The sequence below is a fragment of the Suncus etruscus genome, chromosome 8 (genome assembly GCF_024139225.1).
Source record: "Suncus etruscus isolate mSunEtr1 chromosome 8, mSunEtr1.pri.cur, whole genome shotgun sequence".
Taxonomy (NCBI): domain Eukaryota; kingdom Metazoa; phylum Chordata; class Mammalia; order Eulipotyphla; family Soricidae; genus Suncus; species Suncus etruscus.
The window spans coordinates 107,148,549-107,165,095 of NC_064855.1; the positions used below are offsets into that span (position 1 = coordinate 107,148,549).

General features: G+C 35.1%; 1 protein-coding gene across 1 annotated transcript in view; it reads left to right on the plus strand.

The window, feature by feature from the left end:
- Window positions 1-16,547, plus strand: part of GPC5 (glypican 5) — a 1,503,836-nt gene that overhangs the window by 298,340 nt on the left and 1,188,949 nt on the right. Inside the window, exon 3 of the mRNA XM_049778704.1 lies at window positions 9,208-9,902. Within this exon, the coding sequence (XP_049634661.1) occupies window positions 9,208-9,902 (695 nt within the window). The remainder of the gene's footprint in view (window positions 1-9,207; window positions 9,903-16,547) is intronic.

The window sequence follows — 16,547 nt, forward strand, 5'->3', positions numbered from 1 at the left end:
CTCTGTAACTTTAACTTGTCCTCTTTCTTTGCACCCTTGTTCTCATAATTAAAAATAAAAATTTAAAAAAAAAAGAATTCGTTCATAAGTTTTGTTTTTACTATAGTCAGACCCTCCAATGGTCTGAGGGACAGTGAACTGGCCCCCTGTTTAAAAAGTTTGAGGACCCCTAATCTAGAGAGTATCATGCTAAGAGAAGTTACAGGGAGATTAATTTTAAATTGGCAATTATTCTGGTGTAGGGCAAACATCTTTTGCATGATTTAAAGAAGCATACTAGGAGTTTAACAAATACCCAGAGGAAAAAGAAGCTGAGAACTGGCCGTCATTTTAAAGCCACCAAAAGGTGGAGGGAGGATCGTAATATTGGGGCTTATTAGGGGCACTAGGACAGTGGGTGAAGGGAAGTAGTGACTTTAGGGGAAAGTACAGTGAGGGGTTGTGTAACGTATGAACCATTTATAACACTAAACTAAATTGCCTAAATAAAATTCAGATAAATTATTGATTTTAAGATGATCTCAAGAATACCTGTCATTATTTTAATAAGAAACAGTTTGTGGAATGAAGGAAATAATGAATGGCAATATAAACTAAAATCAAATTTGAATCAGGAAATAGAAATATACCAGTGAAAACTGAACATAATAAGTATGACTTTTTTTTTAAGTTATCAAGAAGAAAAAAATACAGGGGATGATTTTTCAGGTGGGATTGCATGATGTCTTGTTTATTAGTTAAAAGATACTGCCAAGAGAGAAAAATATATCAATGAAAAAGAATAAAGATTTATAAGTTTTGCATATATAGTGATTATAGAAATTAGTAAGAAATAGTTTTACCTGATATATTTATTTCTAGATTATGTCCTCTAAGTCTATTTTAAAGATGATGATATTGGATTGAAATCTTTACTCCCCAATCATTCTTGAAACAATTTACAATGAGTTGCTGATCACTGATTTTATAGGTTACATAAATGTTTAATTGAGCTTAAATCCTTCCTTAAAATCATAAATTGATTTTATAAAATAAACAATTATAAAAATGACATTAAGTGTGAAGCACAATGCTGACCAAATTAATGGGGAAGGAAATGAGGGAGGAGAAAATTTGAGAAGAATTTTTCGATATAATGCTTGTGCTAGGCCAGATTAATTGCCAATTTAAATCTTGGTGATGCAGATTAATATCCAACTCACTCTTTATTTGTATAGATGAATAATTCTTGAAGAATTATATTATAAATCATGCGGTATAACATTTAAGATTTGTCATTAAATTAATATCCCAGAAAACTTTTATAACACATTTTACTTTTTGAAAAATTGAAGAAATATGCAAATGTCATAAGGGATGAATTCACTAAAGATACTTTAGGGTTTGAGAAAGAGATAATTGCTTCTCTTGTTTAACACCATATCTTCAGAGTGACTAATAACCCTTTGTTATTTAAAGATATTATTAAATATGAAACAATATTATTGAAATGTATTTTATTTTTAAAAAGGTGCTACTTATTCATTGTATAGCTATGTAATAAACATAGGTTGAAGATTACTCCTTAAAATCATCTCTTTATATATCAAGGAGTGGTACTAAGTAGCAGAACAATAATGACTTAATAAAGTCAAGTATGACTTGAACTTTGTAATGTTCTAATACTTAAATTAACTTAGTGTACAATCATATGATTATACCTGACTGATATGTTTTGGTATTTTATATATTTTATTGCTGTATTTGAAAGATCTGGATTTTACTGTGGGGCCAAGAGTGGGAGAAAACATTCAGTAATTATCAGGGATTTCTTTTGACTCTACATCCTGGTATCAGGATTGGGGTTCCTAATGGAATATTTATGATTTTGGATAAATCCAGTATCTGGTATATACAATACCTGAGTTCAATACCTGGCATCTTACATAGTCCTCCTAACATTCCAGCAGTGATTTCTGAAAAAGCTAGGAGTAGCACCCTGAACACTTAGCACTGCTAGGTGTGGCCCCAAAACAAAACAAAACAAAACCTTTTTGTTTCAAAACAAAAAATAAAACATGAAAATTTAGTATGAAACTAATCAAAACAAAATTACAATAGTACTTTATTTCTGAACTTTTATTAAACAAATTTAACAAATAGTTAAATAGTAAAATAATACTTTTACCTGAATTTTTGTTCAACAAGTTTAAAAATGTGTTGCCAATAGTACATAGCAAAATTGCAAGAGAAAAACTATACTTGGATGTATTTTTCACTTTGAACATTAAATAGATGCTCCCAGATATTATATGTACTCTCCAACATTGCTTTTACAAGATTTACCTGTAAAACATTTTAGTTATCACAACTAAAAAGATGAATCCCCTATGCTCTCAAGTCATTATAAGTTATAAATTAATGGCTCTGGAATTTATAAAGAAAAACTCTATTTTTCACTCTTAAAATGGTATGTTTGAGCACATTTGGATTTGTCAGAAATCATATGGAACATTTGTATTGCCTGGGGTAGCCACATTCACCCTCCATTTCAATGAAAGCAAAAATGCCAGCTATCAGTCACATAAATATATGCAGCACTCTAGAATAGTGCCAGAAAGCTAAGGGGCACACAGGTATCCTGAACTCATTAGCATTTTCATCTTAAAAGATTTAATCGATGATCTTGAAATAAATCATGTGCAGGCGTTTCTATTTATCTAACTATTATTGATAAACTCAATTGCCAATTTATAATTCCTAGAGATGCACACATTGCTGAGAAAAGTCACCCCGTAGTACTGAGAAAAGTAAGCTTGGCAGTGTGATTCAGTTCCCTTCACAGAGATTTTAATTTGATTCTCACATGTGCCTGAGGATCTGTGAAGGCAGTGTTGTGACTGAGACTGCAGCTGTGCAGTGGATTGGGCATGAAGCGATGCTTGGTGAAACACCCTAAAGCCAGAGAGAACATTTTTAAGTTTATCTGCAATCACAATATTTCCCAAGCTGGACTAATCAATGTAGTCAGTGGGGTTGTTCGCTACATTTTTTTCCTGAACCCGGACAAACATACTCAGTTAGAACACCCAGTGTAAGATCTGAAAATCTGAATTTCCCTCAAACAACTCAGGTGCTCAGGTCAGTTGGAAAATCTGGGTTATTCTGTCTCACTCTGGCATCTCCATGGCTGCCTTCAGCTACCATACTGCTTTTATTTTTTTCATGTTTTTATTGAACAGAAAGTTCAGCTTCTTTTTCTTCTTTTTTGCCCACAAGAAACCTAAGAAATTTACCCTGAGTCTTATTAGAATGTAATTTTTTTCATTCCTTCTTCCACTTTAAATTTTTTTTCATAATATCTTTAGTTAAGCACTCTGGTTACAAACATTTCATAGTTCGGTTTCAGTCATAAAATATATACTTTCTCCTGAACAACGGGAAGTATGAAAAGCATGAGTCCTACAGAGTTAACCATCCAGAATTAGCAGTGCATTAAGTTTTCATTAAATGTCATTGATAGATTCTTGGAAACTCATTAAACGAGAAAAAGCATTTAAAAAAAAAAACGAACAGGAATGAATCTTTTGTTTAACATTAGCTTTTTTTTCTTCTCATCAGGGTTGTTAAGTACCAACTAATCAGAGCTTTCACCAAGGTAATTTGTTACCAAACAGTCATCACCATCTAAATGTGACAAGCTGTGCTACTCCAGGCTTAGGGAATTTTAAGGAATCAGTCAGGGTGTGGTCTATGTATAGTTGGTATCTTGAAAACATTGATTATTTGATAGGTAGGAGTTATCTGGTATAAACTTGCACTGGGGATTCTATTGTTACAGTCATCGATGGGTTGGTCTCTCCTCTTTCTATCCTAATCACCAATAAGATAAAAGACTGAGAATTATTTGTCTTTCCTATTCATAGTAGCAGTCATGGATAAGAAATTAAGAAATTGAATTAGGCTGTCAAGTCAGGCTGCCCTTTGCAATGCACCAAGAATTTTCAACATGGCATTCAGAAACAAGGTGGAATCTGTTTGACTCAAATAGGTTCCTCAAAATTAGAACAAGACTATGTTTATAAATAACATTTTTTTGAGGCTATGTCCTATTCTGTGTTGAAATAGAGTTGTAACAGCCTTTAAAATTGTTGTTTTGGGAATGCTGAGTAGATGCTCTCTTACTCCTGTATCTTACTCGTGGTTGCTTATGAAAACAGACAATTTTGGTTGTTTTTGTTATAGTGTATAGAAAGTCTATGCATGCAATATGCATGTAAAAGCAAAGCATCTGGTAACAATATATTTGATTTTTCATAAGTGACCATTTCACTGCATTCTCACAGGCAGAAGGGGGGTGGGCAAGGAAGCTCTTCAGCATCTCTATTATAGGGGTGCTCATTCTGTTGTCCAGGGCTCCATCTTATGACCTAATCACTTCCCGAAGGTTCCGCTTTCAAATATCCTCAACTTGTCACAGTGGGAATTAGCTTTCAACACATATATTTATTCTCATTTGAAACTTAATGTAAACATTGTGCTTTACAAAGTTGCCCATAGTACAATCATTTCTGGAATTCGCTATCCCAATCCAACACCCATCCCACCATCAGTTTTCCTCCAACAATGTCCTATGTTACCCACCCGCCTCTCCAGCCTGCCGCCTTATCAAGCAAAACTAATTTACTTGGTATTTCTTATTATGATATGTCTCAGAGTGGAGTTACTTACTGAAGTTATTGTTCAAGGATTCGCTGGGCTCTTCGCTGCAAGTGGAGCCTTCTGTCATATTGTTTTTGCTAATTGAGCATAGTGGGCTTCTGCAACAACATTCCCATCTAATTTTCTGTGTTCCTACGAGGCTGTCAGTACTGTGAATTTTGGAAATGTTGCTCCCTCATCTGTGCCACTAGGATAATTAAGCACCATGGCATCTTGTACCTATCAGGTTTAGTGCTGCAGCAACTTCTCTTCTGAAATTGGTTGTCAACGCAAGCACTTTGGGGAGTACACAGTTCTTCTACTGCATACAGCTTGCTGTTTTCATTCTAAAATCTGATTCATCACCATTATTCAATATTGTGCTGAAAGTCCTTCTCAGAGGCAATTAGGCAAGAGTTATTAAGGGAATCCAGAATGGAAAAGAAACAAAGACAATCTCTATTTGGAGATGACATGGTATCATACTTAGAAAACCCTACAGAATATAAAAACGTGTAGAACAAACAAATTTACACAGTAACATAGCAGGCTATAAAACCAACACCATGAAATCCATGATATTCCTATATGTAAAGAGATGATATTTTTAAAATTTCTTTCACATTTGCACCTAAAATTATCAATTACCCGCTAATCAGTTTAACAAAAGAAAGGGAAAATGTATATAAAGTAAAATATGCATCACTGTTAGAAGAAATAAGAGAAGATAGAGGGATTGTAAACATGGATTATTAAAATGGTTAATATTGTCCAAATGACAATCATATCCAAAGCTCTCGTTTCAATAATATTTTGTGATTAAAAAATCAGTATATTTTAGTGACATAAATAAAATGCTGTTGAAATTTTTATGGATTTATAAACACATCATTACTCTAACCCATTCCACTCCACAACACCAAAGTAATTCTTAGATAAAAAATAAAATGGAAGGCATTACTTTTCCTAACTTTAAATGATACCATCAAGGTATAGTTTCCAAAACATCATGGCACTGGCCTGAGGAGAAACTCTCAGAACATTTGAACAGAATTGAGAGCAAAGTGATAGATGTGAAGGAATATGAAAAATTAATCTTTAAAAGGGCCTAAGAGGGCTAAGAATATGGAATGGAGTGAGGAATGCCTCTTCAGAAAATGGCTATGGTAAAACTCATTGGTTCCATGTAAGAAAATCAACCCACACAATCTATCTCACAATAAAGCAAAAAGTCAATTCTAAGTGAATTAAAATAAAGCCCTGCATATTTGACAACAGAACTATTTATAAAATTAGATCTAGTGGCACCTATGAAAACTCATTGCCAATGACTAACTAAAAGAAAGAAAATATAAAAGAGACTAAATCAAATTTAAAAAATCTGCACCAAAAACAAAATGAGTGATGATGGCCAGAATAAAAAGACAGGTTTCTCTACAAAACTGGGAAAATATATTTCATCTGACAAAGGGTAAATATCCAAGATATATAATTCACAAGAAAGAAAACACTTTACAAGAAAAAATATCAACTCCATCAAATTTCATACATGATAAACAGAAAGAGCTTCAAGGAACTTATATATGTGGCTGACTGGTATATTAAAAATGTATCCCTTATCATTACAATCATAACAATGATTTATGACTTTTCACCAGTGAGATTGGCACACATCAAAAAGAAGAAAACCAATGGGTGCTAGAATGGAGAGTGAAGGAAGGAGCCTTCATTCACTGCTGACTAGATTGTCTAAACCAGGGGTCTTCAAACTTTTTAAAGTGGGGGCCGGATTACGGTCCTTTAGAGAGTTGGAGGGCCGGACTATATGAGCTACTAATTCCTACTCACACTGCACATATCTTATATAAATAAAATGAAAACCATTTATAAATAAACAGATCCCGCACCAGTATTTCAATGGGAACTGTGGGCCTGCTTTTGGCTAAAGACTTGGTCAATGTCCGGTTCCATATTTGTCACTGCCAGCCGTAACAAGTGATGCAAGTGAGCATCAGTTAATCTTGATCTGATTGGAGATTGCAGATGTTTCATTCTTGAAAAAGTCTGTTCACAGGCATAAGTGCTACCAAAGATGGTTACCATTTTGAGTACATGGTTCCTGATATTTGGATATACACTGAGTGTATATGCTGGCAGGTATCTTGGCAACCAAACATCACTCACTGCTGGCGGCCGGACCAGACTCCTCTGCGGGCCGCATGTGGCCCGGGGGCCGTAGTTTGAAGACCCCTGGTCTAAACAATAAGAACTCTTCTCAGAAACCTAAGTGTTGAGCTTCCATATTAATAACAATATGAATCTGGGCATCTATCCCAAGGTCCCAAAAAATCTTTTTTCAGGAAAGACATTTGTGCTCCTATATAAAATAATGGTATATAGGGGCCAGTGAGGTGGCACTAGAGGTAAGGTGTCTGCCTTGCAAGCGCTAGCCAAGGAAGGACTGTGGTTCGATCCCCCGGCGTCCCATATGGTCCCCCCAAGCCAGGGGCAATTTCTGAGCACTTAGCCAGGGGTAACCCCTGAGCATCAAATTGGTGTGGCCCAAAAAACAAAAAATAATAATGGTATATAGATATGATTGAATATTACTCAGCTATGAAAAAGTATGAAATCATGCAATCTTCCATGATCAGTGGAACTGGAAAGTATCATTGTAGTGTGCCAGAAATGCCTAAAGAAGTATAGGAAAGGAATAATTAATGGCCAAAGGCTCATAATCTGAAAACTGGCCTAAGAGACTGAATTGACTGTGAAGATGGCCTATGTGGGGGATAGGTTGAGTGGGGGGACAGTCTTGTGAAGGTTGTGAACTGGAATATTTTATACATGAAAGTCTATCATGAATTGTGTTTTAAATTAACATGACTAAAATATGAGAAAGGAAAACCTAATTCATGTAATGTGATTGAGTCTCAGAACAATCCTGAGAATCAGAATCCTGATACCTGGCAAAGTATTTTGTCTGCATGCGTGAGCTCTTCCCAATAAGTGCTGATCCTTTGTAGTTTGCTTGTTTCGAGGCCATTATACATATTCATGACACAGTTACACTTCATTAGTAGCTCTCTGAGCACCTCTGCCTTATATCATCTCATTTTATCCTATTGTTGTTACAGCTCTTTGTGTAGAATCCACCATGGTTTGATTAATGAATTGCTTTGTGGCTTGTAAAAAACCTAATTAAGAATAACTATGACATTTGGTTTATGAGCAATAATTTTATTGACATATTTTATAATTGATTATAGATATAATCTAGTGTCCTTATTCAAGCTAATTATAAGTTGGTGGCTACCAGCCTATTTAAGGTGGGCAACTCCTATCTAAAATTAACATTCTGAAATATAATCTTTAATTACTGTTTGGTACAACTGGCTTGTGTTTGTAGATAAACCAGTCTCACTTATCTCTGTGGAGAAATTGATCCAGAGGCATCAGGTCCTTAAGGAAAATAAAATGTTCTTCTGTAATGCTTTCGAAAATAAGATGAGGAAAAATTGCAGAGGATAATTGAAAAGATCCAATCACATGATTTATTTTTATCAATCAATACTTCTCAAGACTTTCCCAAGGCTTAGCTGACTGTCATAATTTAGAGATTGTTTATTCATGCAATGTTTGTCTTTTTTATTTGAACAAGAGTTCTGAGGATTCTTTATATTGCTTTTTTTGTAAACTTTGCCTCTCTCATTTCATTAAAAAGTATAACATACTAGCTTTAATTTTGAAAAAAATAATATTATTTGTTTAATCAATTATTAATGTAATTATGTATCTTATATATAATTAATGATAAAAATTATTATCAGTGCCAGAGAGATAGTACAATAGGTCATGCATTTGCCTTGCACACAGCTGACCTGATTTCAATCTTGGGACTCTTTATGATCTTCTGAACCCTGCCAGAGATAGTGCTTGAGTATAGAGCCAAAAATAAGCTCCAAGCACTGTTGAATATGCCCCAAAATACACACATTATATATATATGCATATACATATACATATATATATATTCTCAGTGATATTATTCTATCCTAAAGTAGTTTATTTATTTTTCCTTTTCTTTACTTAAGCACCATGATTACATACATGATTATAGTTGGGTTTCAGTCATAAAAAGAAAACACCTCTTCACCAGTGTAACATTCCTACCACCACTGTCCCTCATTTCTCTCCTTCCCCATCCCCTGCCTGTTATTAATGCCTACTAAATGAAGTCAGTATAAAATGAACATGATATAACGTCTTTTAAACTTCTATACTCGTTAGAATCATTGAATTCTAGAATATTTATCTCTTTCAAACCTTTGTGTTCTGTGTAATGGTCATTGTTAGCCAATCTTGATCCTAGGAAAAATATATTAGTTTCATTAGACTGAACATTCTCATTTTCATCCTTAGGTTAGTTTCCATGCATTAAGCTTATTTACTGTCTGAAGCAGATGGATGAAGAGTTTTAATATGAATACTAAGTCTTTTCATCTTTTACTTCTGCTTTTGTTCCAGAAACGCTTGAAACGCTCATCAGACAAGCAGAAAATTATACCAGTATACTTTTTTGCAACACCTACAGAAATATGGCCTTAGAGGCGTCTGCTTCTGTGCAGGAGTTCTTCCTGGATGTTGGACTCTATTTATTTGGTGCTGACGTTCACCCTGATGAGTTTATAAACCGATTCTTTGACAGTCTTTTCCCTCTGGTCTACAATCATCTCATTAACCCTGATGTGACCGACAGTTCTCTGGAATACTCAGAGTGCATCCGGAAGGCCCGCCGGGACATTAATCCATTTGGGAATGTTCCCAAGAAGGTGTTAGGGCAGATGGGACGGTCACTCTTGCCCAGTCGCACGTTTCTGCAGGCCCTGAATCTGGGCATCGAAGTCATCAATACCACGGACCATCTGCATTTCTCTAAAGACTGCAGCAGGGCACTCCTGAAGATGCAGTACTGCCCCTTCTGCCAGGGCCTTACTGCCAGCAAGCCTTGTATGGGATATTGCCTCAATGTCGTGAGAGGCTGTTTGGCCTACATGGCTGAGCTGAATCCACACTGGCATGCATACATCCGGTCGCTGGAAGAGCTGTCCAATGCCATGCATGGAACCTATGACATTGAACATGTGCTCCTGAACTTCCACTTGCTGGTTAATGACGCTGTGATGCAAGCTCATGTCAGTGGGCAACAATTACTGGAGCAGGTAAGAAGCCATTTCCGGTTTCCCAGGTAACTTCTTGGTACTCAAGGCTTAGCCTTAGACAGAAAAGTTGGTTGAATCCAAACACATCACTGTGAAATTTAAAATGACCATAGTTTAACAAGCAAATGCTCTTTCCAGTATTTGGAGTATGCAACAACCACATTATTCAATTAGATATTTAAAAAATATATTTCACACCAAGATTTTAGTGATGCAAAACTCCATTTTATTCTTTCAGTAGATTTCCCAGAGGGTGATCTCAGAGAGATAGAGTAAGGGGTGAGCTCAAGTTTAAAATCAGAACTGTCCTGGGTTTGAATCTTTATTCTGCCAAGAACTTGAAAGTCTCTTAGCCTTTCTCTCCTTTTGAAAATAGACTTTCTTAGACACTTTCAAATATACAATACAGCATTATTATTTTAGACAGCATGCTGTCATTATATCCCCAGGACTTACTTATTTTTATCACTTAAAGTTAGTACCTTCTGACCCCCTTCATCTAATTTGACATCCTTCACATCCCGCCTTCTTGTCTTTTGGGTCTCAGCATCCTCATTGATAAAAAGAGAACAGTGATGCATAACTTTGGCAGTACCTTTTTTTTTTATCAAAAAGGCAATATGCATGAAAACTACTGGCATGGGGTCTAGTTAAAAAAAAAGGAGAGGGGGCAGTTATTGTAGCATTTCAAAGCTCTAACATAGATAGAAGCTGCTGGATTTTCTTTAAACAAGACAGTGTTTGAAGTGTTTCTTCAGGATGCTCTAAAATCTGTCATAGTGATGGGGTGATGATTTTCCACATGTGGTATGTACCTAACCATGTTTTTTTCTTTTAAGAAGACTTATAAAAGTGTTGAAACAAAATCATCACACCGAAGGAAATGAAAACATTTGAATTCTCCAACCTCTATAGAGCCCTTTGCTCAAAATTCGCATAATAGTTCCTTCCAATAGTTCAGAAATCCTAAACCATGACATAGGAAGTGTTGCTGCTAATTTTTCTGAATTCTTTTTCCTAAAATAGAGTCCTTTACTTCCTAGTTCCATGAAGCACTACAACACTTATTTGCTGAATTAGTACACATTTCCATATTTAGCTTTCAAATTCAGTTCCCTGGTAGGAGTTCAAGAGAGAAATTAACATCCTCCTTGACTTTTCTTTCTAATTTAAAAGACCTAGGAGGAGTCTCTAGAAATCTAGAATGTTAATTTTTTAAATAATAAAAAATAAAACCCTGGGGCAAGAGCACAAGAAGTAGGGCATTTGCCTTGCATGCATTAACTTTAGACAAACCACAGTTCTATCCTCCAGCACCCTGTATGGTCCCCTAAGCCAGGAGCTATTTTTTAGTGCATAGCTAGGAGTAACCCGTGAGCATCACTGAGTGTGGCCCAAAACAAAAACAAAAATAAAGAAAATAGTAAACATATGAAATCAACATACATTCCCAACCAAAGATAAATGGATTGTGTGTACATATACACAATGAAATACTATGCAGCTACTAGTAATGATAAAATTATGAAAAAAATTTTCAAACTGTTTGGAACTGGAAAATACATTGAGTGAAGTAAGCTAGGAAAATAAAGAGAAACACACAGGAAGATCTCACATATATGTGGTATCTAGAATAACTGGATAAAGATATGTAATATAGGGGCTGGAGTGGTGGTGCAAGTGGTAGGACATTTGCCTTGCTATCCACTAACCTAGCACAGATCGCAGTTTGATCTCCTGGGATCCCATATGGTACATCAAGCCAGGAGCAATTTCTGAGCACATAGCCAGGAGTAACCCCGAGTGCCACTGGGTATGGCCCAAAAATAAATGAAAGATATGTAATGTAGAAAATTACATTCTAGATTATTCATGTCTGCAAAACTTAAGGGAAAGGAAAGGGAAGGAAAGGGTAAAAAGTGAGGCAAAAGAAGATGAGAAAGGAATGTAATGAGAAAACAGAAGTCACGACTTTTGCTACTTTGGTTATGTGAAAGAGTGGTCTAATTACAAACCCAAATCAGACTCAACAACACAAATATGGGATCAAAACTGCGACCACCAATCCTTGCAATACACTTGTCTGAGTGGCAGGTGGAGAGGGGTTGGGAATGATGGAATATGGTGCTGGAAGTTAACATTGGTGGTGAATGAGATTGGTGTCAAAATATTATAGAACTAGAATGCAACTATCAATAACTTTGTAAATAACAGCTCTTTAATCCAATAAAAACATTAAAAAAGATCATTAAAAAAAGACTCAGAGGGATGCCTTACTTAGATAAATAGCATCTGTGGTAAGGCTTAGAGTGATAATGTGTGAGCAGAGTTTCATTCCCTGTTCCATGTGGATGGATATTCTTCTGTAGATGTTTTTGTTTGTTTTGTTTTGTTTTGCTTTGTTTTCAAGTCACAACCAGCATAGTTCTGCACTTAGAAATTTCTCCTGTCTGACTCAGGGGACCATATGGGATGCTGTGATTCAAACCACTCTCTGTCCTGGGTTGGCTGCTTGCAAGGCAAACGTTCTACTGCTGTGCTATATAGCTCCGGCCCCCTATAAATGTTCTTACATTGATATTCTTATGCTGGACCTTATTTAGTAATGAACAAGGTCCCCAAATTTTTGCAAATGATCTTGTTCTTGTTTGTCCCTCCATTCCTTTATGTAAATCAGACATATGCCAGAATTTTAAAGAGAAATAAAATAACTTATTCAAAATGAGATATAAATGACTTATCAAAATTCAAGTATTGGTTGTTTTGAAGAATTGTCATTATATTCCAGAAATCAAAAATCCTGTTATGCTATTGTGGCTATCCAAAAGGATAGCATGCACAAGAAACCAAGACCTGATTAGTTTAATCATTTGACTTCATAGAGGCAGGATTTTTAAATATGTATAAATGAGAATATTTTTATTGTTTCATTCTTGTCACACTCAGAAGCGCTCATTAATTACTCCTGACTCTGCACTCATGTTTCACTACTGATGGGTTCAGGGAGCCTAGGTGGCTTGAGGGATCAAACTCAGGTCATTTACATACAAGGCAAATATCTTACCTGCTGTACTATTTCTCTGGACCTAGATGTATACATTTGTAAGACCCTTCTTGTTATTTATTGTCTACAGTAGGAGGGGGCCTTTTTGTATCCTTAACATCTATCACATAGAAAGTGCTTAATATATAGAAAAGACTGCAATAAAAAAGCATAGGCTTGTAGTAACAAAGACATGATTTTACGTTCTGAGTTTGCAGCTCATTAATCTCTTAGTCTGTACAAGCTACTGAAACTCTTTGAATCTGTGAAAAGGTTCTGACATTGGTTGGGACTTGGTACCTGAGAAATTATTTTTCTTTTTTCTATTGTAAGATTAACCATGGACTTAGAAATATTGTACAGATTAAGGTTCTTGCCTTACATAAGGACAGCTCTGGTTCAATCCTTTTTGGTTTCTGTAATCCATTGATCACCACAAGGATTGATCCCTTACTATACAAGTTTATGGTCTTCTGGTATGATTCAGCCTCCCCAATTCTCTTGCCCCGAAGAGTCCATACAAATTTATTGAAGAACATAGTCATTCTACTTCTAAGGGCCAGATTCATCATTGTACTTAAACTTAATCAAATAAATTTATATAAAATGTTCATATAATTGTAATTTGTAGAATTTCAAAGTGTTCTTTAAGAATGATTTTATTTCATATTATAGCCTCATAACTTCCTTGAGACACATTAATTATGAATAAATTGTTGGTACTTTTATAAATAAAACAACCAGTACCCTTTTTTTTTACTTATGGTGATAGGAGAAACTGATTTTAAGTTCCTTGAAAATTGACTCATTAATATTTATTTCTGCCAGCTTCAAAGTGATTTATAAGCTGTTTATCAAGCTTTGATAACCAGTTCACACATCAATGAATTTAACAAATTCAAAATAGATTACTGGGGAGCTAGCAAATAATGACTTTCTCACATTCCCAAAGCAATCTCTGAGATAAGGTATTTTTAAGCCTAATCCTACGTAAATGCATATTCTCACTTTAAGAAACTCAGGGGTACTTGATGTTTCAGACTTCTGTTAGACAAATTTCACTTGGGAGAAAAGTCACCAGTTTTCTAAGAAAATCATAAATATTTTGCATTTGTTAAATCATTAGAGAAATACGATAGAAGTTACTCAGAAATATTTTAATGTTATATTTTTGTGGACCTTGAGAAATGAACTAAACCATTAACAGAGAGTCTGCAAAGTATAAAGATGAAAAGCTCAGGTGCTGCTGTCAGATTGTGTTTTACATTAGTCTCTGTTACTTTCTAACTATGGTTTGGACATTTAAATTTTTAATCTCATTACTTCAGATTTCCCTTTGGGGAAATGGAACAATAACAATACCTACATCATAAATTCTTGTGGGAATTAAATGAGCTTTCACACTTAGTGTATTGTGCATAGTAAGCAATTAAATCCTACTAATTATTATCACGTTATATTATTTATAAATACTTGATTGATTTCTCTCTAGTTAAAATATCCCCAAATAAATACCCTTTTCTTCATGTGCTATATAACTTAAAATATTTTACTTGATCAATCAATGTAAGCAAATAATCATAAACTTATCTTAAGTCCAAAAATATGGACATTTCATAATGTTTTATAGATATTTTAATGTATTTTAATATTCATTTACATTAGTTGGTAACTAATTGATAAAATAATTTCTTTAAATCATTGAATGAGTGATTTCTATTTGGATATAATTTATTCATAATATAAGTAAGTTCACATATGTGTAAAATAATGTTTGTTGCTAATTGAGTTTATCACAGTATTGCCATCAAACTCATCTGGATATTGATTCTGAACAACTTGAGAAGCAAAGGGGTCTTTTAAGTTTAATTAACTCAGTTAATAAAGTAAAATTTTCTTTAAATATTTATTAGAATTCCTGAGAGAATCCACCTATTGCTGTCTGTTCCTCTCTGTTACAGGATGTTTTTTTTTCTCTCTTAAAATTCAGTTTTCTGATAGGCTCTATGTTACTCAGGATTTTTTTTTCTAATTTTGGGGGGGAAACAGGAACACTTCACAGTGAGCAGGATCTTTTCTGTCTCTGAAATCAGGAGAGATCTCTGCTGTTGCTCAGTGGACTCTATGTATTACTGAGATACAAAACCAGAGTAGACAGTATGCGAGGCAAAAGCTTTAACCCCCTACCCTATCTGTGTCTTCAAATAAATAATGCCTCCACATTGCTGGTTTATCATTTTTCCCCAATAGTTTTGTGTAATCTCTATTTCCAATACTATAGTACTAAAGTGACTATTTACTTATATTGTTATCTAGTTTATTGAACTGTTATAGTTTTGTTTGGGTTTGTTTTGTCTTGTTTTGGATTACACCTGGTTTTGCATTCAGAAATTGCTCCTGGCTCAGGGGACCATATGGGATGCTGGGGATTAAACCTTTGTCCATCTGGGTCAGCCACATGTAAGGCAAACACTATACCACTGTGCTACCACTTCGGTCCCTAAACTTTCTTCTTTTGATTAATTTTATTTGAGTTGAAGATGTGTCAGGCTGTTTAATTTCTCATTTTTCAATAAAAGGTTTTCAGCAGCACATACACTAAAATTAGAATGATCAAGATTTGATTAACATGATCCCTGAAAAAGAATGGCAGTCAAATTCATGAAGCATTTCTTTTTAGGGGGTTGTGCACTCAGCGTTGCTCAGAGGTTACTCCTGGCACTGCACTCAGAAATTGCTCCGAGTAGGCTGAAGGTCAGCCATATTCAAGGCAAATGTCCTACCTGTTGTACAATTGCTATGCTCCCAGTATTTCTTTTTGTTTGTTTGGGTTTTTTTGGGGCCACACCCAGTGACGCTCAGGGGTTACTCCTGGCTATGCACTCAGAAATCGCTCCTGGCTTGTGGGACCATATGGGACACTGGGAGATAGAGCCAAGGTCTATCCTGGTTCGGCCACTTGCAAGGCAAGCACCCTACCGCTGCATCACCTTTCAGGCCCCAACATTCCATATTTTAAAGAAAGAAAACATTCTCATTTGATTTATTTACTTATCTCCTGTATCTATATTATTGATTTCAGCTCCCACATTTTTTACTTACTTGGCTTAATTTCTTTGGCTTGATATTTCTCTAATTCCTTGAAATACAAAATTACCCCATTTATTTATATTTTCCCTTCAAAGCAGCTATTTAAATGTTTCTCTTAGAAATGCTTTTGCTGACTCACCCAACATGTGGTATTCTGTGTATTTTGAGGACTGAAATGTGATTCTCTCTAAAAAATACTGTGTGGCCAATGACGATGAATGACTTCACCCTTTACTACCTGTTGGCTATGTTTTAGCTCTCAATCAGAGTGGGCTTGCTAAGTTAATAACAGTATTTATTTCAGAGGCAGCTGCTTCATGATTATAGATATATGTTCAGGATTTCAGTTGGAGGAAGATGCAAAGGATTCTCCAACATTGCCATCTTGAAAATTATGGCCACCCTTGGTAAAAGTCTATAACGAATGGGAGTGTAATTAACATCAGTGAAAATCCCATGTTATATTTGAAAATAGATTAATCAATTTTCCACCTCTTTTACCTATGCACAAT